The sequence below is a fragment of the Eublepharis macularius genome, chromosome 18 (assembly GCF_028583425.1).
Source record: "Eublepharis macularius isolate TG4126 chromosome 18, MPM_Emac_v1.0, whole genome shotgun sequence".
Lineage (NCBI taxonomy): Eukaryota > Metazoa > Chordata > Lepidosauria > Squamata > Eublepharidae > Eublepharis > Eublepharis macularius.
Window position 1 is genome coordinate 27,531,672 of NC_072807.1, and position 27,275 is coordinate 27,558,946.

At 40.5% G+C, this 27,275-nt stretch overlaps 1 protein-coding gene across 1 annotated transcript in view; it reads right to left on the bottom strand.

Annotated features, from left to right (window-relative positions):
* GALK2 (galactokinase 2) overlaps nt 1–27,275 on the bottom strand; it is a 72,589-nt gene that overhangs the window by 41,472 nt on the left and 3,842 nt on the right. The window contains exons 3-5 of the mRNA XM_055002702.1: nt 24,961–25,084; nt 20,961–21,051; nt 12,298–12,444 (exon numbers count right to left, since the gene is read on the bottom strand). Of these exons, the coding sequence (XP_054858677.1) occupies nt 12,298–12,444; nt 20,961–21,051; nt 24,961–25,084 (362 nt within the window). The remainder of the gene's footprint in view (nt 1–12,297; nt 12,445–20,960; nt 21,052–24,960; nt 25,085–27,275) is intronic.

The window sequence follows — 27,275 nt, forward strand, 5'->3', positions numbered from 1 at the left end:
CTGGCATATACTATTCTTGCTGCTGTTATTATATATATTATCAGATATCTATTTTCCCTATTTAGCTCCTCCCGTATTATATCTGCCAGCAGGTTGTTCTTTGCCACTACTTTGATAATTTACTTTGTCTGTTTTGCTCTTACTTTTGTCAAGCAACTTCCTAAAGTCAGATATTACAATTTTACCTTGGGACTTCGGTTAATCCCCCTTCATTATTGCAACTCACCTTTTGTTCTTTTTGCAAAGCCAGACTTTCAGGCTGCCCCTGGCTCGGCAGCAAGCCTGAGTAACTGAGCTAGTAGGTCTGAGGCAATGGGGATACATTTGGGCTTCCAACACCGAAATCCACAGGTAACTTTTACATGCTCTAAAGAGAACTGGAATGGGCCTGCGCAAAGGGTTCTTGAGCAACACTTTGGTGTGTACTGCTTGAATTATGCCACAAAGTCTGATATCACAGTAAGAGCACAAATGGGGATTGCAGAGATTTATGGAGGAGAGGTTCGTCAGTGGCTACTAGCCATAGTGGGAGTGGGGTGGGAGGGTATTTTGCATGCTTTAAACTCCTTTTCTCTCTAGAACTGAATCCCTGGGTTTTATTCTGTAGGGTCCTTAGTGGGAGGAAATGAAAAAGCTAGGATGACTTTGGGCTTCTATTTACCACTGGACCCTACCCTCCTTGCTAAGTTACACAATCCTTTCTACAATTAAGATACTCCAAAGATCACCAAAGTGCCCATCAAGGGATCCTGGGAAATTACAGACAAGATCATTCATACGTGGTATCTGAAGAAGGGAGCTCTGGCTCTCGAAAGCTTAAACCATGAAAAACTTATTGGTCTGTAAAGTGCCACTGGATGAAAATCCTGCCAATTATTCATACATTATCTGAAATACTATGGGAGACAGAAGTGGGTATTTTTAAGACACTGCGTCAAACAAAGGGTGCACACGCACTGCACAAAATAAAGGGAAGGATTTCAGCGAGTGGTACAATTTTCAGATTTTCTTTCTTTCCCAACAGGCTTAGATCATCACAGGGCCTGAACCCAGATAACCACCAAAGTACTGACATTAACCAGCACTGGACTGCACGATAAAGTTGGTAATTCGCGGCATTTGGAAGGGAGGAATGTTCGGTTTCCATAAAGGCAATGGAAACAGACATACTGTAAAACTCGCAGCTCTCTAATCAGGGAGAATGGCTTACACATGCAATGAAAACCGATAGACTCATTTCACAGAGTTCCTCAAGTCACATAAATTCCCCCTCATAAACTCCATGTTTAGAGGACCAAGCTGTCAAAAAAGGATTAACAAAAACTTGAAAATGCGTACAGAGCTTAGCACGAATAAGCCCTTCCAGGAGGCCAAGATACATTTATTGGTGGTCCCAGGTTGAACAGATGCTTTTAATCCAAAAAACGAAAGGTGGCTATTTCTTTTTTCTTTAATGCACTTTGGGAGGTAACTCCAAAATTGCTAATGATGAATTATATGGTTACAATCCCTTTTTCAGTAACTGGAGAACTTCTAGTGCCTCCTACTCCAAAGCTTCTATTCACCACTGAGCCTTAAGTATATTTTAAGGGGTTATTAAAATTATGATTTTTAACTCAGTTTTTGTTTCTCTAAAGCCTACATAGAACTTGGTGCAATCAGGTCCCATATACACAACGCACAAGATTGTGTAATGCACAAGATCCAAAAAAGTCAGGTCTAATACTATTTCAAATAATTATACCAGAGGGAATTTTTGCAGGTACAGCTTCTCCTACAGGGGTAAATATTGCCCCATATGACAAAAACCTCAATAAACAGAGAAAAGCATCTCAGAAAGAAGGGTTCTTCCCTAGCCACCTATATGACATCTTATTTTTCCCCAAGTGACATTTAAAAAAAAAAAACCTGAGGAGAGCATCCAGAGATGAGTTCACACCTATGTGAGGTGGTAAGGTATAGTGAAGGAGCAACTGATGTTTTAAAGATTTTTTCAAGTGGGAAATGAAAGCAAAAATCACTTTTAAATGTTGGTACTATTCTCTAAAGCTGTTAGGGTTTTATGAGGTAATATATTCATACAGGTACATTCCATGCAACAGTCACAAAAACTGGAGAGCCAGTTTGGGGTAGTGGTTAAGAGTGCGGGACTCTAATCTGGAGAGCCGGGTTTGATTCCCCACTTCTCCGCTTGAAGCCAGCTGGGTGACCTTGGGCTAGTCACGGATCTCTGGAGCTCTCTCAGCCCCACCTACCTCACAGGGTGTTTTGTTGTGGGAATAACAATGGCATTCTTTGTAAACCGCTCTGAGTGGGTGTTAAGTCATCCTGAAGGGTGGTATAAAAATTGAATGCTGTTGTTGTTATGTGCTTGCTGGGATGGGATTGGGTAGAGGAACAACTGTCCTTTCTTTAAAGATCAATGTAGTTGTCTTAGCGCTAGGAGGACACCTTCCCCTCACCCCATCCCCATCAATGGTAGCCCCATGTGGAATATCCTCAGGCAGTTAGAATCCTCCATCCATTCCCTGTGTGAAAATACCACATCATCTGGAAAGGCCTTCAGATCAGGCTATTTCTTAGAAATGGCTTGTGTCTGAGTTTTTTTGAAATGCTGTTTTTCACCATGTGGCGCTGGCAACCACAGAAGGATAACAGCTGTTATCATTATTAAACCATGACTTTACCTCACAGGGTTTCGTCTTAGAAAATATCGGAGGGAATTGACACTGCCCCACCCCCCACGTTGTAACCACCAACAGCATGTCTGCACATGGGTTTTAACCAGTCTTATCACACTACCAGCTCTATATTCAGCCTGTTATCAGAAGAAAACAGCCATAGCATCAGCATTTTTTTTTTAAAAAAAACTTTAAAAATTACCAGTTTCATTCACTGGCTTATAAAACAGCCTGCTATTGATTTCTGGCATGCAGAAGATGTGCCAGCGCCCAAAACAAACATAGAGTGGCCTTATGTTACCCATTTCCTTATTTCCCAAATCTTCTCATATCACAACTAGAGATGGGCACAAACTGGAAAAAAAACGAACCATGTGGTTCATGGTTTGTTGCATTTCATGAACCATGAACTTTCACGAACTTGCCCTGGGTCACGAACCGATTCGTTTGGTTCATGAAAACGTCACATTCAGATCAGCAAATCATCACCCCTGGGTCAGTAGAATGTCACTTTTGGGCCAGCACAAGGCCACTTCCGGGTCAGCAGAAGGTCTGCAGGAAGTCCATCCCCTGTTGCCTAGGAAACTGACTGACTGGCGCCAGGCTGTCTGCAGTGACGAACCAAAAAATGAACCAAACAAACCAGCCTAAAGTTCGTCGCGGTTTGTCAGAAATGGGCTCTGATGAACCGCTGGTTCACGAACAACAAACCAGCCCAGTTTGTCACGAACTTTGGTTCGTATTTCGGTTCATGCCCATCTCTAATCACAATCAGCCTTACTGATCACTCCTCCCAATAATGACAGCCTGCCTTCTCTACAGATTCCATTAGCTACTTCAGATCTTTCTCATATCTTCAGACAGTTAGGTATATCTTTCTTTACACTCATCCCATCGTTTATTGTAGAAAGGACTCTTATCCTTCCTTCCTTGGAATAGTTTGACCCATACACCAACCCAGTAACTGAGTTCATATGCTCTGTGTGCCTAAAACAATTGCGGTTCAGTGGGTGACAATCAGAGAAAGGGCCTTGTCAGCAGCGGCACCAAAAGTGCGGTAGATACTTCTTCATTGACATTCTGACAGAGTTAAAACTGAGACAATTTTTAGAGCGAAGACTGGATAGTTTCAGAGACGTGTCTGCTTCTAAGTTAATTCGGCTGATGATTTCTTCTGTATTTCTCTGGGGTTGTTTTTTTTATTTAACATAGTCTATCGTAACAAAAATTTGTTAGCTGTTTGTCTTCCTGAAGGGTGGGGAATAAATATTTTAATACGTAAGAGCCAACCGTTCTTATTATCTCCACCTGTATCTTTTAATCACCTGCATCAAGGAAAAAATAGTCGCTTCTTCCTTGAAGCATGCATTCCCTAAAGATTTCAATGCTATATTAATTATTAAAACTTTCTTCTCACATTGCTCAAAGAACGCACAAGATGCATTTATGCTGAAATTAATCAAGGACTAGCCCTGTAAACTGTCTGGAAGGGAGACCACCTAGGTATCATATGTAAACAGTTCTGAAAGTAAGGTGTAAGTGTGATAAATCAAATAAGCCAGTAATAAAACATTAAAGACTGCCCAGCCAAGACTGCAGTTTGGGAACTGTGGTTCCCCGAACTCCGCTTACACCATTTCTGTAAATGTAATCCGGATATTCACATCAGCTGGTAACTGCTAATGCCAAATTTTGGCAGCATGTGAGCCAGACATGTTTATCAGTGGTGTGTTGTATAAGAGACCATGTTTAGTTTTTTATAAGCTTATGTAATGAAACAACAGTTAATCAGAAAATATCTAATTAAAATGGAGGAAAACAACATTATCAAGAACGGCGCCATAGAATGCAAGAATGTTTTCCTACCCAGAAGTATACACAAAATATTGTCTTGGGCACTACAAAACCAGACTGTTGTATAACAAATCTTTCAGATAGTGCTGTTTCCAAACAAACGATATATTCACACAACTCCCCTGATGATTTCTTTCCCCCACTGTTTGATAGTAATCTTGGTGCATGCCTAGACCAATTCACCCCCAAACCTACTTGCTCCCCTACAAAACCTGTTTTTCCCCTTCAAGGTCATCTCTCAACACAACTGCAATCATGCAAGAGTTCTTTCCCTATTCTATGATCCTGTTCTCTTCTTTTGGGGGGCCTAGCTCCTCCTGAGTCCTTTGGACAAAAGCAGCATTGACTACTGCCTTGAAGCACTCTAAATTGTACTGTAGTTTTGAAATTTTCTTCCTATCATGCTAGATACTTTGAAACAACCAGTTCCTCACATGCATTCTTATATGTGTACAGTCTTCTGGAAGGATGAAACATGAATCAGCGTCTCTGCTTCCTCTTAAAATGCCTCTGGCTCCTTTCCCGCAAGCTGTCAGCCAAGCTCCTTCTCTCCATTCCCATCATTAGTGCCTATTGCCCAAACTGAACAGCTTGAAAAAGCTTTCCCTTCTAAAGTGGCGAATTTGCTAGCTGTCTGTGAAAAGGAGACTGAACTACTTGAACAACTTCTTACTATCCTGTCTTAAACCAATACGGGGTTCAGAGGAGATCCAGAAGGACAAAGGTAGAGAAGATGCCAATATGCTTTCTGTTTTTCAGAATATCTACCGTGGCGCAGAGTGGTAAGCGGCAGTACTGCAGCCCAAGCTCTGCTTGCGACCTGAGTTCGATCCTGGCAGAAGCCAGGTTCAGGTAGCCGGCTCAAGGTTGACTCAGCCTTCCATCCTTCAGAGGTCGGTAAAATGAGTACCCAGTTTCCTGGGGGTAAAGTGTAGATGACTGGGGAAGGCAATGGCAAACCACCCCATAAAAAGTCTGCCGAGAAAACATCGTGATTTGACGTCCCCCCCATGGGTCAGTAATGACTCGGTGCTTGCACAGGGGACTACCTTTACTTTTTACCTACCTACGAAGCATACCTTTCAACATTTGACAGCGAAAAGTACGATCACAGTTTATATAAGATGAATGTGGGGACATGTGCTGTTTCCCTAGAATCCGGCGAGGTACAATTCCAAAGATATTTTGAAATAGTAATGTCAAAAAGTAAGTTTTAGCTGGAGTCCAAAAAGCCATATTTTTTTGCATTGAGAAAGATAATAAATTTACATGTTTGACTTGACACACCACTTCCAACTTCTACAATGAAGGGACATTTCACGCCATAACCTGGGTTTGCCACAGAAAATACACCGTACTAGGAACGGCTAACAATCCTTTCTCCCCAACCTTTATACACACTTTGTCTAACTGACACTTCACAATTTCAGAGGTATGCTTAAAACATCTGAGGTGTACATTAGTTATATCTATGCCCTCTCTCTCAATATTTAATGTTGTTTATAACAATGAAAGCTGTCAAAATAGTAAAACAGTAAAGCAACCAGAGTAACAACAGCAGCAAGACAGAGAAAAGTAAGTTTGAACATGAACAATGTACCAAAAAAGGGCAATATGAATAGTGGGATAGCTGAGTTAGTACAGTCCTAAGAACGCTTTCCTAGGAGTAAGCCCCAGTGAGTAGACTTCAGTAGGATTAGGATTGCAGTGTTAGTCTGCTACAGCAACAATAATAAGGTGTTTCAGGGGGCACCTAAAATACTAGCACAATTTTGCTCCAACAAAAGTGTTAATAGACAAGAACCCACTTCATCAGATGTAATGCGTATATTATGTTATATACAGTATAGAATCCTTGATAATGAAGCCAGAAATTTGACCTTGCCCCCACTCTCAATTTGGTGGTGCCATTGCCATATACTAAATACCTGGATTTTCTGAAACATTCTAATCACAAATACGGAAGCAATCCAAGACACTTTACATCTAAAAACTTAAACCACATCCTACACGTTAAATACAGTGAATGGAAAGATGGGGGGAAAGTGCATGCTTTCAACAAAGAACACAAAGCTTTGCATTTTTCATTTTGCATATTAATCCTTCAGTAAATTCATCAAAATGTTTTCCCTTCTCTGCCTTTCAAACAACTTAGTGAGTTCACTGGCCTTTTAGTTTTTATCAGTTACAGTTTTTACACCTTATATATTTTATGATATTTTAGTTCAACATTGGTTTCTTTAGTGCTAGGGTTTTTAACTGTTCTATTTGAGACGAATTATATTGCTTTCTTAGACACTGTAAGCCACCCGAGGAACTAAGAACATGGCCCAGAAGTGCTTTAAATAAATAATCACAACAACTTACAGCCTGCCTATCCTGCAATGTACATAAATAAGAGATTTCCAGTCCAATCTAGGCAAGTTTATGGTCTTTGATTACCACACAGGTTGTCCTAGAATGTTCTGCAAACCACTTGGCGAGAAATAAACAGAGCTAAACTTAATAACTTGTTAACAGCCCAGGGATTTTCTCTGTGGCGGGAAGATGAGTATGGAATCCCTGATAAACACTACCATTTAAAGACCGCATGCCTGTGAAGAGACAAGCATCTTGGCTTTTTAAAAGCACATCAACACAGAAACACAATACCTATCCTACAAACTCACACTGGTATAGGTTCCAGATTTTGATTCAGGGCTAAATGTCTTCTTCTCATAAGATGTTATACTGCCGCCAAGACTCTTAACAAAAGTACAATGGAGATGAAAGCCCTATTTGTTCTTGGATTCACACATTAAGGTTTAATACTCTTTGCTAAGTTATGTACTGTTCAGAGTAATGTACTGTCTTGTTCGTACAGGGAGGACCATTTTCTTGGGTGTTCAATGCCAAACTAAATTTAATAGTGATGATTCTACTGCACATATGTAAATACCATAATACTCCACGTCAACAAAAAGCTATAGCCCCAATTTGTGGTTATACCAAACACCACCAAGAATTTCATTCCAGCTAAAATGAAAATATAGGATTCCAGTGAGCTTAACTTGGAAGGATCACGTTCTGCTCACTCTCCATTTCAGCTAGTGACCAAACTGAGGTTATTTTTAGTTTTTTTTAATTAGTTTGATTTTTATCATCACCTTGGAAACAGTCCATACCTTCATTTGTTCAAATGTATTATAAGCTAAGCAGTAAACTGTGCACTGTTTTGGTACATGCAGGGCTTTTTTTTCTGGGAAAAGAGGTGGTGGAACTCAGTGGGCTGCCCTTGGAGAAAATGGTCACATGGCTGGTGGCCCCGCCCCCTGATCTCCAGACAGAGGGGAGTTTAGATTGCCCTCTGTCTGGAGATCAGGGGGTGGGGCCACCAGCCATGTGACCATTTTTAAGAGGTTCCGGAACTCCGTTCCACCACGTTCCAGCTGAAAAAACGCCCTGGGTATGTGCTAGGAATAAGCATGTTGATTTAATACATGGATGGAAGTTGTACATTTCTTGAACACCAGTCATAGTATCTTCCATATATTATGACTTTTTAATGTTCTAATTTAACTTCTGTTCATTTATACTTTTGAATTTAAAAAAAAAAAAACCCTGATCCAATGACATGTGAATTCAGTACATAGGATGTACATACAAATGACCAAAGAGGGTATAACATTAGCCTGCAGCCAATATGTTGATATAGTCCCTAAGTCGAAACTGGTGGGTAATATATCTTACTTGATTGGAATGCACCTCATTAAATTAACTTTGCAAATTAACAGGATTGCAAAACTATCAAACTATCATTCAGGCACATAAACTCTTTTGGGATAGGTGAAGCCTACTCCCACTCAGAGCATGATATAAGAGACCATGCACTGAGTTCTACAGACTTAAATTTAAGATCTTATTAAAGCTGGCCAAGTTTTTTAAACCACTGTCATTAACTATGTGAGCCACAGGTCTGCTCAGAAATAAGTCCCTTTTTATTTAACAGGGCTTACTCTCACGGAAGTGTTTTTAGGATTGCAGTTTAAAAGTCATATATCTGGAACTATTGTGTTTATTTCTGTGAGCATTAGATCACTTATTAAGTTAGGCCCACCTGAAATATTACTGCTTTTAACCTTGGCTTCAAGAAAAACCTCTGGGCTATTTGTTGTTGCTATTTGTTAACCTGCCATGTTGAGCCACTGTAATTGCCTTTTTCTATAAATATAGCAAAGTGTTACACAAATGGAAGACCTCAATGTTTCGCTTTTATGTTTGCGAAAATATCTTTTGTTTTCCTGGCCCAAGTTTACCACGCGTAGTAAACATGTACTTAGCTGTCCGTTGTTGGTAAAATAAGCAAAGGGCTGATGTGCCAGACCTCAGAGCTGTGGGGCTTACTCTGCTTGACATTTGCTGTGAAATGTCCGTGGCCAAACTGTCCCAATGAAATTGTCAGTTTTCAGGTACCCCTCACAGACTTTTTGTGCTCCCCTTGTCTTTCTTATGGAATGAGAAGACGGCCCACTGTTGCGCTTCCCAAACTGGAGAACAAGATCTTCCGAAACCCTGTGGAAGGCTGTTGGCTATTTTCACATTTCCAGAAAGACCATTTAAAAACCAAAATGCTATTGTCACTAAACATTACTATTATTAGTATCCTGTGATATTTTAGAGAGGCATTTATTTGGAATCTTGTAAGGAGCTCTTTCCAAAGCCTGTTTCTAGTTTTCCATCAGGCTAACCGTGACTATTAGCTAGACATCTATTTTCAATGTAGGTATTTGGGGTTTTTTGTTATTTTAAAAAATCAATTATTTTATTATTAACTTGTAACATACAAACTATAACAATAACAATATTAAATACTTAAATCTCAACCAAATCGTAATAAAGAGATAATCTTATCAATATATATAATTCTAAACTTTCACCCAATCATTAAATGAGAAACATACCTTTATAACAGTAACCTTCTTGGTATAATTTCCCAATAGTTATGTTTACAAGAAACCCCACTTTTCCATTTCCATAACTTCTTGAAATCTCAATTTTGAATGTAGGTATTTGTTAATTATCTTTTAAAGTACTGATTGTAGTCAGAGAGGCAAATGAGATAGCAAATTAAAGCACAAATTATATCTAACAAAAATGGTTAATTGGTCATTTCACCTTCGAAATAAGTAATAAACCATACTCCTTGAAAAATTCACCACCATCAGTAGCAAACTCTCTCCCTTCAGTATACTGAAATGCTGCATTTACAGGCTCACGGAATGTGTATGAACATTCCAACTTTGACAGAGAAAACCTCTTTACACTTTAAATGACTGCAGGGGTGAAGGGAACTGACCTCGGGGAAGCATGTCCCATGTCATCTTTACTCACCAAGTTTCCCTCCCCCATGAGTTCACACTTCTATATTTTAACTCTAAGTCCTCAAGATCCTCACTTTTTATCAGCCTACAGCAATGATACCCATACTGTGATAAACAGAAGTGGAGGAATTTGCTTTACGAAGAGAGACACCATGATGAAGATGGCACACTGTGACAGAGAGCTCAGCAATACAGCAGGCTGTATCCTTGCTATTTTTCTGGCAACAGTAGGAGGTTTCGGAGAAGGATGAGAAGCTACAAAGCCAATGACCAGCATAAAGAGGAGACAAATGAGAAGGTGGGGTAATGAGGAAGGAGGGAAAGTTAAAGGCAAGAATGTAGGACATGCCCTCTCTGCATTGTCTTGACACCTATCTATTCCATATTCTTGAAGCTATATCAGCCCATCAAGATTCAAATTGTCTACTCAGACCAGCAGCAGCTCTCCAGGGTCTCCAGTAGAGGTCTTTCCCATCACCTACTGCTAGGGTTCCCAGGTGCCCACTGGTAGCAGGCTATTTCCTAGGGATTCCTGCTTCTGCCTGTCAATCCCTGGCGATCAGCAGGAGGAGGGAGGCTGCCCCCAAAATTGCCCACAGTTGGCAGGAAGGCCAGGGAAATGACTGCACGTGTGCTCCTGCACTCCCGCCAATGATGTCACTTCTGGTGTGACTGGAAGTGACAGTATCATGCCAGAGCTGATTGTTTAAGAACCCTCCCCAAAAAAGAGCAGAACAGAGGTAAGTACCTACCACTCCACATGTCCTCCTGCTGCTTGCCAGGCCATCCTACCTACTGTCTGGTCCTTTTAACTGGAAATGCCAGCAATTGAATCTGGGACCTTCTGCATGTAAACAGAGGCTCTTCCACTGAGCCACAGTCCCGCCCCCCTATCCTCCCACCATGTTTCAAAGGCATTTATGCCCTATACATTTATATCATACTTTTCCAAAGTGTCCAAGCCACTTTCTATAGATTATCTCAGGTTATTTAGGAAAAGTGATGCGCACATATATATATGTCTTAATTGCCGTATTGCAAAATGAAGCTGCGCTCAGAGATACCAGCTTGCCTAAAGCTACCCAGTGAGTTCACCTTCCTCATTCACAACTCACTCTTCTTACTGCTACGCAAGACTCGCTGGATAATGTCTTCAGTACTGCAAATGGTTAGCACTGAACATCTGGCTGGACAGTTGCCAATATTTTCTCTACATCATAGTGTATGTGTAATGGCATTTTTTAAAAAAATATATACTGTGGGCAAATTGAGACAATATGTTGTTACAGACTTCTAAACAGATTAATCAGAGACAACATAAACTGCTTTCTGGATTTACTTTTAACAGCGACAAAGTATGCTGTTGTTTTTAAAAAAATAAGCTAGAGCCAACGTTGAATTTTTTGAGTTTTCACTGTACAATGTTTTTCGCTTTTGACTCCTCACCAATTTCCAGTTAGTTTACTGTAACGTAACACAGAGAAAATGATACATAATCACCTTTGTTTTAAAACCAAAGCAGGACTCAAATATGCTCTTAAACTATGAAAGACAACGTTAATATACGATAAGGATTTCTGGATGAGGCATGGGATCCTCTTACAATACCAAAATCAACATTTTCAAGTCGCAATTCACAGCCCCGTTAACGCTGATGTTTTAGGACCAAGATGAGACTTTTACAAGAAACTGCCAATCTTTTAAAAAAAATTTTCTCCTCCATAAACGTGAGAGCTAGAAATTTAGCTTTTCCTTACCCTTTTTTTCAAAAAAGGACAGCTGAAATAACTGTCATATTTTGTAATCTGCGGCGCAATCAAGACTGTGTGTATTGCTGGACCTTCTGTTAACAGAAGAGGTAATAAAGTGCTTCCTCCTACAGAAAAGATATTCTCATAAATGGAAGTATTTCAGTAAATACTCTTTTGTCAGTGTTTTATGAAGTAAAATAGCCTCTGATCAGACACAGTAATCACTGTACACTTGATAGAATATTTATTTTATGAAAACCAGCTCCATTATCAGCTGTGATCTCTACAAGTCTTAGAAAATCCCCTTTACAGATTTTCAAAACATATTAATGTACCAGCTCTATAGTAGAGGATAGAATTCCCCTTAGAAACGTGGTACACACACTTCAGTTCACATAAGGCTAGGCTTGGCCTGCAAAGACAATATTTTGCCCAGATGCGGCTGGGTCAAAATCCAATCTTTCAACAATAATGTTTCCTCCTTCCTTGTCAGGCAAAACCATGCTAAAATGGGTCCAAAAATGTTGCTCCATTGTGCAATGAGAAAACAACCCTGACTTTGTTTAATGTTTATACACATTAACAACATTGACTGTTAACATGTGTTTACAAATAACACTTTCCCTCCTTTCTGTCTGCTTTGCTTTCTACCTTTGGAAGAGATTTTCCATTTGCCAGAAGGGTCACAAGTCCTGCGCAGCACACCAAAGCACTGGAGCTGGAGAGACCAGAACTTGCCGGGATGGTGCCTTCTACTAGGCAATTCATTCCATTTGGGCTGTCAAGACTGAAATGGTCCTAACAATAAGAAAAAAACAACATCAGAGAATCACTGAAGAAAAAGCTGCTGATTTCCCCCCCATCCTCAACATGAAATCAATTCTCACTTTATCATCGCAGCACATTTAGAACAAAGCATGTCAATTTTTTTTGTTCCCAAAATTTCATTTTATTCAGTTTGTCGTTGGCCTCAGTAGAAGTTCTGTCTGTAACTTCTTTCCATCCAATTTGGATGAAATTTCTCCTCACCCGAGAGTTTGTCATTGCCAAATTTCAAAGACTTAGTCCCATTTTTATAGGCAATTTAAGGCAAAATACATACCAAAAAAAAAGATCGGTTTTAGTGCTTCTTGTTGACTTTCATGATTGATTTCTTCCTATTAATGCAAGAATTCCATTAAGATCAAATGCCCTCCCCCCACTTCAATACAAGATCTGCTTAAAAGCGTTGAGTTTGTTTATTTCACCACCCCGCCCCCCCATTTCATACTAATTGGATAACTAGATTTTTAAATGCTATGTCGTCCATATTTTTTAAGAGTCATATAAGCCTTTATTTTAATTGCCTATAAAACTGGGACCCATTTTCCTGTTTCAGAAATCTGGCAATAATATTCTCTTGGGTGAAGGCTACAGATCCTGAAAATGGCATCCAATCTGGACTAAAAAACAAAGACGTTAAAGCAGGAAATGTGTTTCCTATTGAAACCAATAGAACAAAAACTTAATGGGATTAGTTCGTGCATTCTGATTTTTATTCGTTTTTATTTCAAAGCTAATGAAAACAAATGTGGGTTTTTCGGCTTCTTTCTTTCTCCCCACCCTTCATTCATTTTGACATGCAGGGCTTTTTTGCAGCAGGAATGCGGAGGAACGGAGTTCCGGAACCTCTTGAAAATGGTCACATGGCTGGTGGCCCCGCCCCCTGATCTCCAGACAGAGGGGAGTTGAGATTGCCCTCCGCGCCACTCGGCACTTGGCACTCGGCGGCACTGAGAGCAATCTCAACTCCCCTCTGTCTGGAGATCAGGGGGCGGGGCCACCAGCCATGTGACCATTTTCTCCGAGGGCTACCCACTGAGTTCCACCACCTCTTTTCCCAGAAAAAAAGCCCTGTTGACATGAATGTACATCTCTAGTTTGGAAAAAGAACCTATCAGCTCTGCGTTTGCACTCACTGGAGTAACGTGATGTTAGGGGACTAACTGCTAGAATATCTGTGTATTAGGATTCAGACTACGAGTCACCATCTAGTTCTGGCCAAAGGAAGGAATTGTTGGGCCTAGCTAAACCAATAACAAGTACTCTCAATAAAAATAGGCCAAAATGAGTTGGGCAACTATTCTAGATCCCTACAAAAGGCCAGATTTGCTCCATAATCCCACAAACGATGGATACTCGTTCCTTTCCTTTTCACTTTAATTTTGCCACTGCTCCTACCTCGTTTGACAGGGTGGATACTGGCTGCCACTTTCTAATTTAGCCACTTCCCCTCGCCAAGTACCAGTCATAGCATTATTTCTTGTGACATCAATGAATCACATATTCGAGTATGTTATTCATTTATCTATCATGTTTTGATCCTGCTCTTCTTCCGTAAGGATAGATTGGGTGTTGGTCTGCAGTAGAATGGCAGGATTTGAGTCCAGTGGCACCTTAGAGACCAACAAGATTTTCAGAGTGTAAGCTTTCTGACTCTTGAAAGCTTACCCTCTGAAAATCTTGTTGGTCTCTAAGGTGCCACTGCACTCAAATCCTGCTTGCCTTTCTTCCAAAGAGCTCAGGCAGCTGTGTACGTGGTGTTCTCCTTGTCCATTTTACACACACAATAATCCTGAGGAGGTAAGTTAGGCTTAAAGATTTTAACTGGCTCAAGGTCACACAATGAGCTTCACAGCAGAGTGGGTAATTGAACCTGGCTTTCCCTCGTTCTCATCTGGCATGCTAACAGTTACACACACTGGCTTTTAAATTTATATCCGATAAGCTTCTCCTTGTCTAAAAATGATTTGGCTGACCACATGTGGCATTTGGGGTAACTGGTTAACATATTTTGGCTTTTGAGTTAGAGGATGCTGGCCCCAATAGCTTGCCTGCTGATCTTATACTACAAGACTGGGAGTTATAAGAATACTTTATAGAGTAAGTGCCACAGACCACTTAAGCTGGCTTTGTCCCATTTAAACCAACGGGACCAAATCAGCTTAAGGGTATGCACTCCAATTTCAGTAAAGTTTGGTTTGCCTTTTCAAGATGCAGTATTGAAATCACAGAGTGTGACAAACAGTACCCATATGCCCAAAAGGGATTCCAACACTTGAGATCAGAGATAACAAATTTATCAACTTTGCTGGTACAGCTGAAGGAAAATTAATAAATATGGGAATCAGATGTGAACTGCGGTTGATAGATGCCATTTCATTCCTGACTGCAGCAGGGCAGCGAGCATTACTGGGCAGTGTGATATAATAAGCACTTTAAAGCCTACAGATGACCTTTCCTTGCTAAAAAAAAAAAAAAAAACAGCAGAAGTTATTTGAAGCTGTTTTGGTTTGGATGACAACGAACAAGTCTGTATTTTTAGAACAAAGCAGTGCGTTTCAAATTCTTATTCCTCTTTCAAGAAGGCTATATATAGAATGCTTACAAAGAAGCAGACCCATGCGTAAGGTTGATCTATTGATTTGTGTGTGTAAACTAATGCTAAAAAAAAAATAGTTTCGATTTCATCTCTAACAAATGGTCTGATCTCACACATATTTTGTTGAAACAAGATCCTACAAGAAAACACAACCAGCCGTGATAAACTAAGTACAACAAATATCCACTATCAATAACAATGTACCAAGGTCAGTTTATAAACTGGTTGTCTTTTCTTGTGAGGTCTCTATTCCGTGATTCTCTCGTTCTTGTTGCTAGTATTAGGGAAACAAGATCCTATACAAATTTTGTGGGAAATAAGATACACTAGCATGAGACACTGGAATAAAGCAAAGGATTCTACTAGATTTTTCTTCATGGCAATAATAAGGACTAGGACTCATGATTTTTAAGATGGAAGGAGATTACATGCCAAATTCTGGGTCATGCTGTGTCCGGCACCAAGTCCAGCCTTAGAGGAGCCTCTGGGGCACCTCCTTCAGAGCCCCACGGAGCAGACCCACCAACCCCTCCCACCAGCACCATAAGCTCCTGGCTGGCAGCAGGGAGGGACACTGAGAGGCCGGACACGGGAAGAGAGGATAGTGGCTGGCAAGGGCACCCAGGGCCAGAGTCTATCCAAGAGAGGAGGGGAGCCTTGGGTGATGCTATAACCCACCCCCCTCTCTTTCTGACACTTGGGACAACCCTGGCTGGCCTGCAACGGAAAGGCAACCACAATGGCTGAAGGCACGAGAGAGGCAATGGCAGCAACTGAGCCTCACATGCTGCTAATCATATTTTTTGTAGGGGGATGCAATGAATATCTACACAAACCATCCCAGGCGTTGTTAGTGGAAAAATTGTAGAGGTATGCTAGGCATTTGGCCAGGTTAATTTGGCCCTGCTAAAAGCTGTTTTGTGAGTGCTTTTTAAGTCAACACGTCGTTGTTTCTGTGGCTCCTAGTGACATACAATAGGATGAGTTACGACTGTATAGATTCAGATGCTTTCCTACACTACAATTGTTAGCTTACAAGTGCATGCCATTTCAGATTATGTGAGATGCTGTAGCACAGTGGTTAAGTGGCTGGACTATGATTCAGCACTCAGTTAAAATCCCACTACTGCCCTGAGCTCAGCAGGTAGCCTTGGGTAAGCCACTCCTCTCAGTCCCAGCTCCCCAGCTGTAATGTGGGGATAACAATACAGACTTTGTGCACTGCTCTGAGTGGGGGCACTAGTCTGCCTGGAAGAGCTGTATATAAGCACAGTTATTATTAGTATATCTTCCTTTCGGCCAGGAAGTAGACTGGCTTACCTACAACATATATCCAACCAGTCATTGTGCGCGGTCGCTTGCCGTATTTTGCAATACTAGAGGGCAAATGAAACAACTCCTCCTTCTAGGGAGGCTTGGTTGATTGAGAGGAAGCAGGCTGGGCATTTTTCTTTCAAAGATCTCTTCCTACCGGGAACTAAAAATGGGGGGTGGAAATCTTTCACATTCTTGGCTTCAACTTTTGGGGAGCCATCCACTGCTCTACACAGAGCTGAAAATGTTTTCAATTCCTAGGAAAGAAAGACCTTAAAAAAAAACTTTTCTACTGCAGATGGAACAAACTATCACCAGCCTTCTGACAGCCACATAGGAAAAAAAAATTGAGTCCTTTCTTCAATGGCTTGGTGACAATTTAAGAGAAATTTCCATGAGCCTGGGTGCCTTAACTTTTTCCCCATAGTATTCTCATAAATCATACTGTGAGTCTTGTTAGACATCCTGCCTCTCCTTTTTTAATAGATCTGCCTGGCTTTTGTACCTAGGAAAGTTATTGACAAAGCCAAGCAATCATTCCTTTGTCCTAATTACTCTTGGAGAAGATCAACCAACTTGTTTTGATTACATGCTCATCCTTCTCTCCTAGCTCTGTAGCTCAGTGAAAGAACAAATGCTTTGTAAACATAAGATCTGTAGCCCCCGGAACATTCCTTAAGGAGGGGGCCATTTTTGGGCGTCCACTTTGGTTCTAACATGGGCTTAGGGCTAGAAAATGGAGGCTGTGTCCTGCTACAGTTAAAAGAACAGCAGTGGCAGTGAGAGCCAAGCTACAAGTGACGCCTGACAGAGGTTGGACACTTGTCAGCTTCTCTCAAGTTTTGATGGGAAATGTAGGCGTCCTGGTTTTACAGCTTGGTTCTTCATTACAGCTGCAAGACCAGGATGCCTACATTTCCCATCAAAACTTGAGAGAAGCTGACAAGTGTCCAACCTGTGTCAGGCGTCACGTGTAGCTTGGCTCTGAGCCATGCCAAGAAAAAGGCGGTGAGTCATTAAGCAGCAATGGAATGCAGACGCGCTCCTCCTTAGAGTCCACCTCAAGCTAATTAAACCAGAGGGCCATTCTCCCCAAGAATTTTGGAGCCTCCTCCCTGAATACCTGACCCTAAGGAACAATGCAAGACAACGAGCAATGGACTGCTCCATCTAGGTCCTCCCTTTACCTTACTGACTGTACAAGTAGATTCCTGCCCTCTCCTTAATCTGGTTATTCACCCCCCTTTAGAGATGTGTTTCTCCAAATCTCCTCCAGGAAGCATTTTTAACTTTTATGCAAGCTTCCCTTTTATGCAAACTTTTACGAAAACTTCCCTTGTCAATATCAGCTTCCTCTCCGCTTTAGACTTGAGTGATTCTCCGGAATTAAGTTTTCTGGTAGCCTTAAGGCAGAACAGGATCTAGCCGGTGCTCAACCTTACCATAGATCCATCATGTTCCCCAAGACGGCCACCTGTCCTTCCTGATCTTTCGTTCACTTATCACTGCCCCACCTTCTGACCAGCACACCTCCAGATCATGAACATGCAGGTCATAAATATTGCCCATGAATCCCCGATATCTGGAAACAGTTCTTCCAACTACTGCCCCTGTGTGGCACAGGTTCCTTGGAGACATGAGCTGGTCTCTGTCTCTACACCCACTCTTCTGCTCTTCACATCAGGACTCTCCTTAATTAGGATTTCCACACACTGCACGACATGTCGTACGCTCTCATCAATTCCCCTTTTGTTTTCCCTTACAGATGGGAAAAGTTTTTGGTTTGCTGCTTTGCAATCTCTCTCTCTCTCACACACACATTTCTTATAACCATTGTTTAATTTTCTTATGTAATCTCAATAAAAAGTCTTTTCATTTTAAGAGTGCTTATTCCCACTAGTTATTCTGGGCTGGATCTATATCCCAAAATATTGTTTTAAATACACTGCCATGCACGTGTTTGTTCTGTGCCAGCAAGGGGATGTCTTGGCTTGTTACAGGGCCTCCACATGTAAAGTGATTTGGGTAAGAGACCCTAGCTTTAATCTCAAACATTTCCAGATTACAGGATCTTGGGCAGTGTTGAGAAAGGCCCTTCTGTGCATGAAAACGTGGACAGCTTATGCCAGAGTAGGCAAAACTGAGCCAGATGGACCAAAGGCCTGACTCAGTATAAAGACGCATCAGATGATCCAAAAAGAGTTTCTTGACATACTATGATTTTTTTAAAAAAAGAATTAAGAACTGCATGTGGCTCAGTAAGGCACTATGTCTCTTTGAAAAAGAATATGAAATTGAGGTGAGTTGCTAGAATAACCGGTATGTGAAGAGAGCTGCAGGAAAATTTTCTGATGGGACTAAGGGGGGCTTTCCCTTCACAGGAAGGGAAAAATAGAGGCAAACAGTTGCTAGGAATCCAGGCGCGACCCACGTGTGCAGATGGGATGCCAGCGCAATAAAACAGTTGCACCGGGGGCTGCTTCGTATATTTTATATTTGTTATTTATTATGAGACTTCATATACGCCACTTCCCGACCATTGTTTGAGCAGGTGAAACTTTATGGATGTTAGTCCTCAGTGATATACTGTCAGTATTATACGTGTCAATGATCTGTCACCAAATAATGGGAAGAATCAATGGAAGACGGCCGTCTTCATACCTCGCATATGAGTTTCTAGAGGCATCTGGCCAGCATGCTAGAAATAGAATGCTGGATCGTTGTTTGATCCAGCGAGGAAATTCTTATGTATTAAAATGACTATTTCCAAGAAAAAAAAGTTTATAATCTCTGCACAGTCCCGTCTATTTTAAAAGTCTACCCCCCCCCCATATAATTGCAACATTAGGCAGCAACGTCCAGAGAGTTCTTAGCCATAGCCACAAAAAATAGCTCTAATTGAACATGTTCTGCTCATCAATTTAAATTACACCTCCTGCCAATCGCCTTCTTAGACAAATTATTTGCTGAAATGCTATTGCTGCCAATGAACTTCCATGCAGATCATAAGACGAGACCAAGAAGAGAAGAGAGAAGTCCAAGACATATTAAACCAGAAATTGATCTCAACAACATTGCCGTGAGTGTGGATCAGACTTGCAAATTTATCATGCCATGTTCGAAGGAAGAGAATGCTGAAAATGGATTTTGCCAAACTCTGCAGCACTTCTCTTCCAAAAAGCGAAAATATTCAGTTTTACATAAACAGTATATGCCCTTGGATTCTCTTGGAACTTACATTGGAATGCTGAAAAGATTTCACTGCATTTGTTCTTTCTAGTACTATTGTGACTGAATTTCCTTTTTGTATACAAGTTCTGCTTTGCATGCACAAAGCCCCAGAGAAGGCATTCTCAGAAGCAAACTCATCTAAATCATATGGCTGCCCATTGTAAAGGAAAAGCCGTGTTACATTAAACACAACTGACACAATCTGTGTGTTCATTATGAAGAAGAAGAGATGGATCAGAAGAAGAGGAGATGGAGATGAATCGGGACTTTGCAAACGCTTCAGGAACTAATATTCGTAGCATAGTGACTAACAGACTACAAACTGGTTTGTTGCTGTGCCATTCACCGGATGGCCACAGACAAACCACTTGGGAGGAGTAGGCCCACCAGCTTCTGCACTCCCTCCCCTCCTCTTCTGGAATGAGTTTCTCCCCTCCTTTTTTTATCAACTTCAGCCTACTTTAATGTTATCAGCAGGGGTTTTTTTTCTGGGGAAAGAGGCAGCGGAACTCTCAAGAGGGAAATGAGGAAGAAATACACAGGATTCTTTGAAATAATATTATGCTGAGTATTTTCAAGAGGTGCCAGAACTCCATTCCACCGCGTTCCCACTGAAAAAAAGCCCTGATTATCAGTACCCAAAGTTACTCCTACACAGGTCCCTTCTTCAGTAGAGTTTATGGACCCCACTTTATTTACTGGTTACCAGTGTTTGTTTTGTTTGGGGGTGGGGAGCGCCAATATTCATATATATATATAAGGCGGTGCCAATTTCCACCAATTCTCCGCTCAGGAGTTGGGACAGCCCCAAATAAAAGTGATGGTATCCATCACGAAAAAGCCTTGCTGTTTACAATGAGAATCCAGATCACAACCTGGAAATCCCAACTGCCTATTCACATGTTCTGAGGTACCGGGAAAACAGGTACTCACTACATTTTGTACCCAGAACATCTGCAGAGACAGGTTGTGATCTGGCAACAAGATTGCAGATCAAAGTTGAAAATGAATGCTGTATTCTGTCACATTTTTATCTCTCTCTTCCTTCAAGAAATTCACAATTCTTCTCTCTTCCTTAAATATATTCTCTCCTAATACTGGCGTTTTGTGAAGTCTTTCAGAGCATGACTAAAAGTAGTAGCTGTTTAATGCCTAAAAATCCGAAGAGACAGCTAGAGTTAATGACAAACTATTTAGTGACGTTATTATAACTTTGATACCTCATACTTGCAAACATTTAGTTGATGCATTTTAATCTTTTAAAACATCATCAGTGTAACAGTAAAAATACCCGATGCACTTTTAAACATCTAGCTTACAGTAATGATGCGTAGAGAATTTAATTTACCTCAATTCCTTTGAATCCACACAGGAAGTAGTTGTGCCACAAAGGTTTGGTTTGATTAATCTCAATGTTGTTAGCATTAGTACTAAAATCCCTAGAAAATAAAATGCACAAGAGAAATCATAGTATCTAGAACTAGCAATCAGTTTCAAAAATATAAATAGCCCAATGCTGCCATCTGCTGGCCAATAAACCATACAGTAATATTCATCAACAATCAAAAACAGTCCAGTAGCACCTTTAAGACTAACCAATTTTATTATAGCATAAGCTTTCGAGAATCAAGTTCTCTTCGTCAGATGCCTGATCAAAACGTCAGGCATCTGACGAAGAGAACTTGATTCTCGAAAGCTTATGCTATAATAAAATTGGTTAGTCTTAAAGGTGCTACTGGACTCTTTTTGATTTTGCTACTACAGACTAACACGGTTAACTCCTCTGGATCTATTCATCAACAATGTTCAATATAATGGCTGATTCTGCACACATTGGATAATACACTTTCAATGCACTTTATCAATCATTTGAGGTGGATTTTTTGTTCCGCACACACAAAAATCCGTTCCAAATGATCTATAAAGAGGATTGGAAGTGCATTATCCAACGTGTGCAGAATCACTCAATATTACAGAAGTCCAGTGGCGCCTTAAAAGCTAACAACATTTATTCCAGCATGAGATTTGGTAAGTCACAACTCACTTCTTCGGATGGTCACTAATCTCAAGCTGGAACAAATGTTGTTATTCTTTAAGGTGCCTTTGGATTTCACTTTTATTTTACTATAAAAGACTAACATGGCTGTCGTTCCAAACAAAGAAAATATTTCTTGCTTTTCCCCCACTTACGAATTAAGAGTTCAACGGCCTAAAATGTAAACTAGGGAAGAAGAAAATTATGAAGGTGTCAACCCATCGTTATGCCCTCTTGCCCATGGTTATGATGACTTTTTAGTTAGCTGACTCAGGACCTTTTTAAAAAAAGTTTTAAAATCCCCCTTTTTTTTTTTAGGAAAGCTTATGCATGGACAGACAGTTCTTGATATGATTTTATGTTATTAATTCTGGCTGTTGGTGATTGGCTTGCTTTTTTCGGCTTCATAGTAATGTGTTTTATGTTGATAATTTATATTTGGATTATTAGCTGCCAAGAGACCCTACCAATAGGATTGTGGGCAGAGTAAAATTAACCCCCCACACCCCCAAAATATCAAAGCTCTAGCCAGCCCTCCTTACTGGGAAGGGGGATACCGGCATATTTTCAGGTGGGATCTTCTCATAACCGATAGAATCCTCTATAACCTCTATAACCCTACAAGCAGCAACAGAATACTCTATAACCTCTATAACCCTATAAGCAGAATGTGCCTGTGTGCATCTTTTAGTGTTGACAGACTGTTAGTTAGGACTAAAAACAGTTATTTTGAAGATCACAAACTTTTTACTAGCTTATGTAACCTTCTTACATTTAAAAGGAACTTGTTGCCTCGCGTTCCCTGCCCTGAAAATACTCTGTTGTGCAAATAGGGCACGAGCACGAGGAGAACAGAAAGGTAAGTGCCAGGTCAAAACCCCCACCCCCTCCGCCATCAGGAGGGCAAGAGGTCTTGGCAACCATAAGCTCCACAGGTCAAAAATGTCTAACACTCACTTTGAAGGGAACACTAGAATTCCACCTACCCCTCTTCTCATTATTTAAATACAAATTGTCACATCACAAATTTAAAAGCCTGAGTGTTCCTCCCACCCATTACAATTTTATAGGGTAGGCTATTTCTGACAGAAATAGTTATTTGTGCTAGGAGCTGTTATTAGTTGCAACAGAAAACAAATCTTCAGTCTCTTGTTTCCCTCCCTCCCCAAAATAAACAGTTCTTGTTTCCTCAGTGAATTTTTTTCTTTTAAAAACTCAAAAAAAAAACACCCCAATTAAAAATTGAAGTGATTATGTGGTAATATCTGCTACTCATTGGAATAAAATATCCTGCTTTTGGCACACGATGGAGATTCTTTAAAACTGCCTTAAACCAAAAACTAAAAGAAGCGTTGGCTTCTAAGCCGGCACATTCAGTTCTGACGTCCCTCTGTAGAAACCTGCAGACTGCGGTTCATTATAATCGGGGAAACAAACAATGGAATTAGAGGGAGAGGGGAGGAAGCCATTTGCAAGGGGAACAAAAATTTGACACTTTCATTCTGCCCTGGAAATTATCAACACATGCCAAAACCCCATTATCGAGTTCTCTAAAGCAGTAGTTCCCAAGCTTTTTTGAAGTGCCATTTCTAAATTTCCTGTGGATTTTTGGGACCCATTTGCAAAGCAGCTCTGTGCTACATCTCCCCTACCTACACAAAACATAGAAGTCTCACAAATAACAACATAAACTTATTACATGCTAACAAAAGTTTATAAATAGCTTGCTCTACTGAGCAACAAGTCTATATTTCATAGTCATTTTTCATATTATACAGAGGCAAACCCAAATTTGCTCAAATGTATTTGGCCCACTAATGCTTCTGACATAATGTCAGATCGCGTTTTGTAGTGAGTTGAACTAGCCTTGGAGATTCCCAGGTTTATCTGCTTCCTCTCTTCGTCTCCGCACAGGCAGCAGGCTATAGTTTACTGTTACATCTGCATCACAAACAATAGTTTTCTTTACAAACTGAGATTTCGAGCACTGGCTTTATAGAAAGAACAGCAAGCCACGGTTTTCGGTGTAACAGCAATCTTCTGCTCATTTTCAGTGAAATCCTAAGGAAAGTTACTCCAGTTTAAGAAAGAAAAACATTTCAATACCTACAATAGCCCTGGCTGCCAGGGAAGAAATGATCTACAATTTCACCAGTTGAGAAGCTGCAACAAATTGGGGCTCATTCTAGACCAAGAAGTCTCCAGTCTTAGCACAGTTCATAAAGAGAATAGGAAAGGGAGAATGTGCAAACCTGAGAAGTTCCTGACTTATTCTCTTCACAAATCAACTTCTCTTATATATTTTAAGCAAGAATCCTACCTCTTTATCAGATACTTGACTTTTCATTATAATACCATTGGTTGCAACCAGGGTGGTTAAAAATCAATGATTTTTTTAAAAAAAAATTAAAAAAATGGATTTTTAAAATTTAAATCGGATTTTTTAAATAAAATACTTTTTGAGGAAAATATATCATCATCCAAAGGTTATTCCATCATGAAATAAGGATTAGTTTTTAATTGTGTAGCATAAGGCTGTATACGTTTAAATTTTTTGGTTAAATAAATTCCATTCATCCATTCACAATGTCATGCTCTTCCAGAGGTTTCTGTAAGATTACTGGGCAGTTTCTCTAGCTACAAGATATTATCACAGATGCTTGGTTTTGCAGTTCTCAAAACTGTGAATGTGTGTCTGCAGAGATCACATGCCTCTTCTTCACAGCAACAATGTTATAAAATGAACAGAGTTGAGAAAAACCTTAATCCCATTGTTCTACAAACCTATGTACACAGAATCAACCCCTTAAGTGCTAAGTTTCAAAAAGTTCAACGAATAGAAAAAGATTGTTTGGAGTGGAATAGATCTGCACAAGAAGAAACTAAGTGTGAGGAGGGAGGGGCAAGCAGTAAAAATGAAAGTGAAACTGGAGATAATTCACCTCACAATAATTTCATAATTATCTATAATGTGCTTCTAATAGTATTAAAAATCAAGACTTTTTATAACTGTAAAACTAATATGAACAGTTGTTATTCTAAAAATGAAATCTTCATCTAGTTGTATATTAAGGTTATACCAGCAAGAATGAGTCTTTATGTAGAAAACTATGATTTAAATCAATTTGATTTAAATCAAATCCACCCTGGTTGCAACTTTTTTGCATTAAGTCTTTACAATCTGATAAAACCGAATTCCGCAAAGGAAGATGTCATGTTAGCAAAATGGCCGCGTGGAATTTGGGCCTTAGTCTCAATTCAATGTGTTCAATCACATCTGGATGGAAATCTCTGAAATAAACAGAATACTTACAAGTACAGGGGGTTGGCATTGGCCAGATGGATAACTGGAGTGCTTACAGGTTCAGCGGCTATAAGTATATCTTGCTCTATAGCCATTGGAAGCACAGCGTAGCCACAATAATCAATATGCTCACCTAAGAAAACAGAATGTTAGCCCTTTTTTAAAAAAAAAAAAACATCTCTTTTGGACACCTGCAACAGCAGGATAACCCCTTTTCATTTTATTAATTACTGCACTGCACAGTTTGTTCATGAGCTAAACAATCCACCATCTTGCGGAGCTTCAGCACCTCCTTTTAAAAGTGCGTTCTTGAGGGGACGGCATTTGGCTTCCCTAGCCTTAGCCTTCTGGTAGAACTCACCCTTCGTGTCAATTCCTGAAGTGCAAAAAGTATAACCCTCTCTGGTTATACTTTGCAACTTGTGCAGAGTTAGGATTCAAACCTAGGTCTCTCCCAGGCCCTAGTCCAACACTCTTAACCACTACATCCCAAGGCGTTTTGGTTCACATTTGGAAAAGTTAGTGATTTTATTGAAAGTTAGTGTTTACTGATCTTACTGTTTACTGATCTTATTGTATTTTTATTGATTTTAAGCCACTTCGAGAATGATCTTATGATAGAGAACATAAGTGTTTCTGTTAATGTCAGCAATGGAATTTAACTTGAAATGTCTTCCTTGAACCCTTGCTGGTGTTCTTGCTGGGACTGAGGCAGATCAGGCCTCCAACAGCCTTTAATGCTCTGATTGGACTTTATTTTACGTGTTTTATTTATACTTTTCTCCTCAACAGGACACAAAGCAGCTTACACGAGTATTTTTTCCACCTGCATTTTATCCTCAATGCTGTGAGGTAGGCTAGGGTTAGAATGACTGACTGATTCAAGGTCACCCAGTGATTTTCTGTAACAGAGAGGGAATTCAAAAATGGGTCTCTCAGATCCTAGTTCAACCACCACGCCATGCTAATTAATGGCAGAGGCCAGAACGACTTGTACTGTACTTCTGAAACCCCAGGGCAACCGTCAATCACAGTCAAATTATTTCGGAAGGGGGACAAATCTCTTTGCAGCTTCACATTCTCTGATTCATGTCTTTCCTTTGCTGCACTGTTAATACATTTATTCTCAAAATCCAAAGTATCGTTGCACTAAGGAAACTGCTCGTAAAAAATACTCCTCCCAGGAATAATCTGAAACAAATGTCTGCTCCCTGCTGTCTTTAGGTGACAGAGGTTCATAAACCCATGAGGTAAAAATTAACTGAAGGGCCTGATAGGCTACGTATTCTAATCATGCACATTTGCATGACATCTGTAGCAAAAACCACTTTTAGTCAAACTGCACTGATCACAGATTAAAAAAAAAATTCAAACATGCAGAATGGTTCCACAAGAAAACAGTCACATTTTCCATTCATGGACCAAGACTGAACAGCAAAAACACCGAGAGCCACACAGTTTGCAGAGAGCCACATTTTACAATTACTATTAACTTTTTTAAAAAGCCACATTTATTTTCTCTTCTGGCATGACGCTGCACTTCAGGGTGGCTTGCAGATTACCCATTACTCCCGTAGTGGCTTTTTGAAGGTGGGAACCACCTGCCATCCACAAATCCTTCCAGGAAAGGGCCTTACCCACTTTACAGAAACAAGGGGATGGTGCCACATTGGGGACCAGGGCTCAGAAGAGCCACATGTGGAATGTCAAAGAGCCACATGTAGCGCCCGAGCCACTGAATGAGTATCGCTGAGCAAAAGGATCGGGGAGTAGGCGACGTAAAAGACCTCTGCTTGGGATCCTGGAGAGCCACAGTCAGCCAGAGAAGTTAAGACTAAGCTCATTAGACCTATGGGTCTGACAGCATATGGCAGCTTCATGTTAGTTTTTCTTTTATAGGTAGAGCTGTGGCTCAGCAATAGAACATCTGCTTTACATGCAGAAGGTCTCAGCTTTAACCCCTGGCATTTCCAGTTAAAAGGAACACAGTGATATGAAATTCTTTCCTGAGAACCTAGACAGGTGCTACCAATCAGCGCAGACAGTAATGACCCTGATAAACCAATGGGTCTGACTCAACACAAACAGGGTGAAAGAAGACCTCTGCCAGGGAGCCTGGAGAGCTGCTTCTGGGCATGTATGAATATATGGAGCTGCCTTATACTGTCAGAAAACAGCCATCTAGCTCATTATCTCTGGGACGGGTCTTTACCAGTCCTGCTATTAGAGGGTTTTTTCCCCCCTATTGAATATGTCGGTAGTTGAACCTTGGACTTTCTACACCCAAAACTTGTGCTGAGCTGTGTGGCCCCTAGAAAACGCCA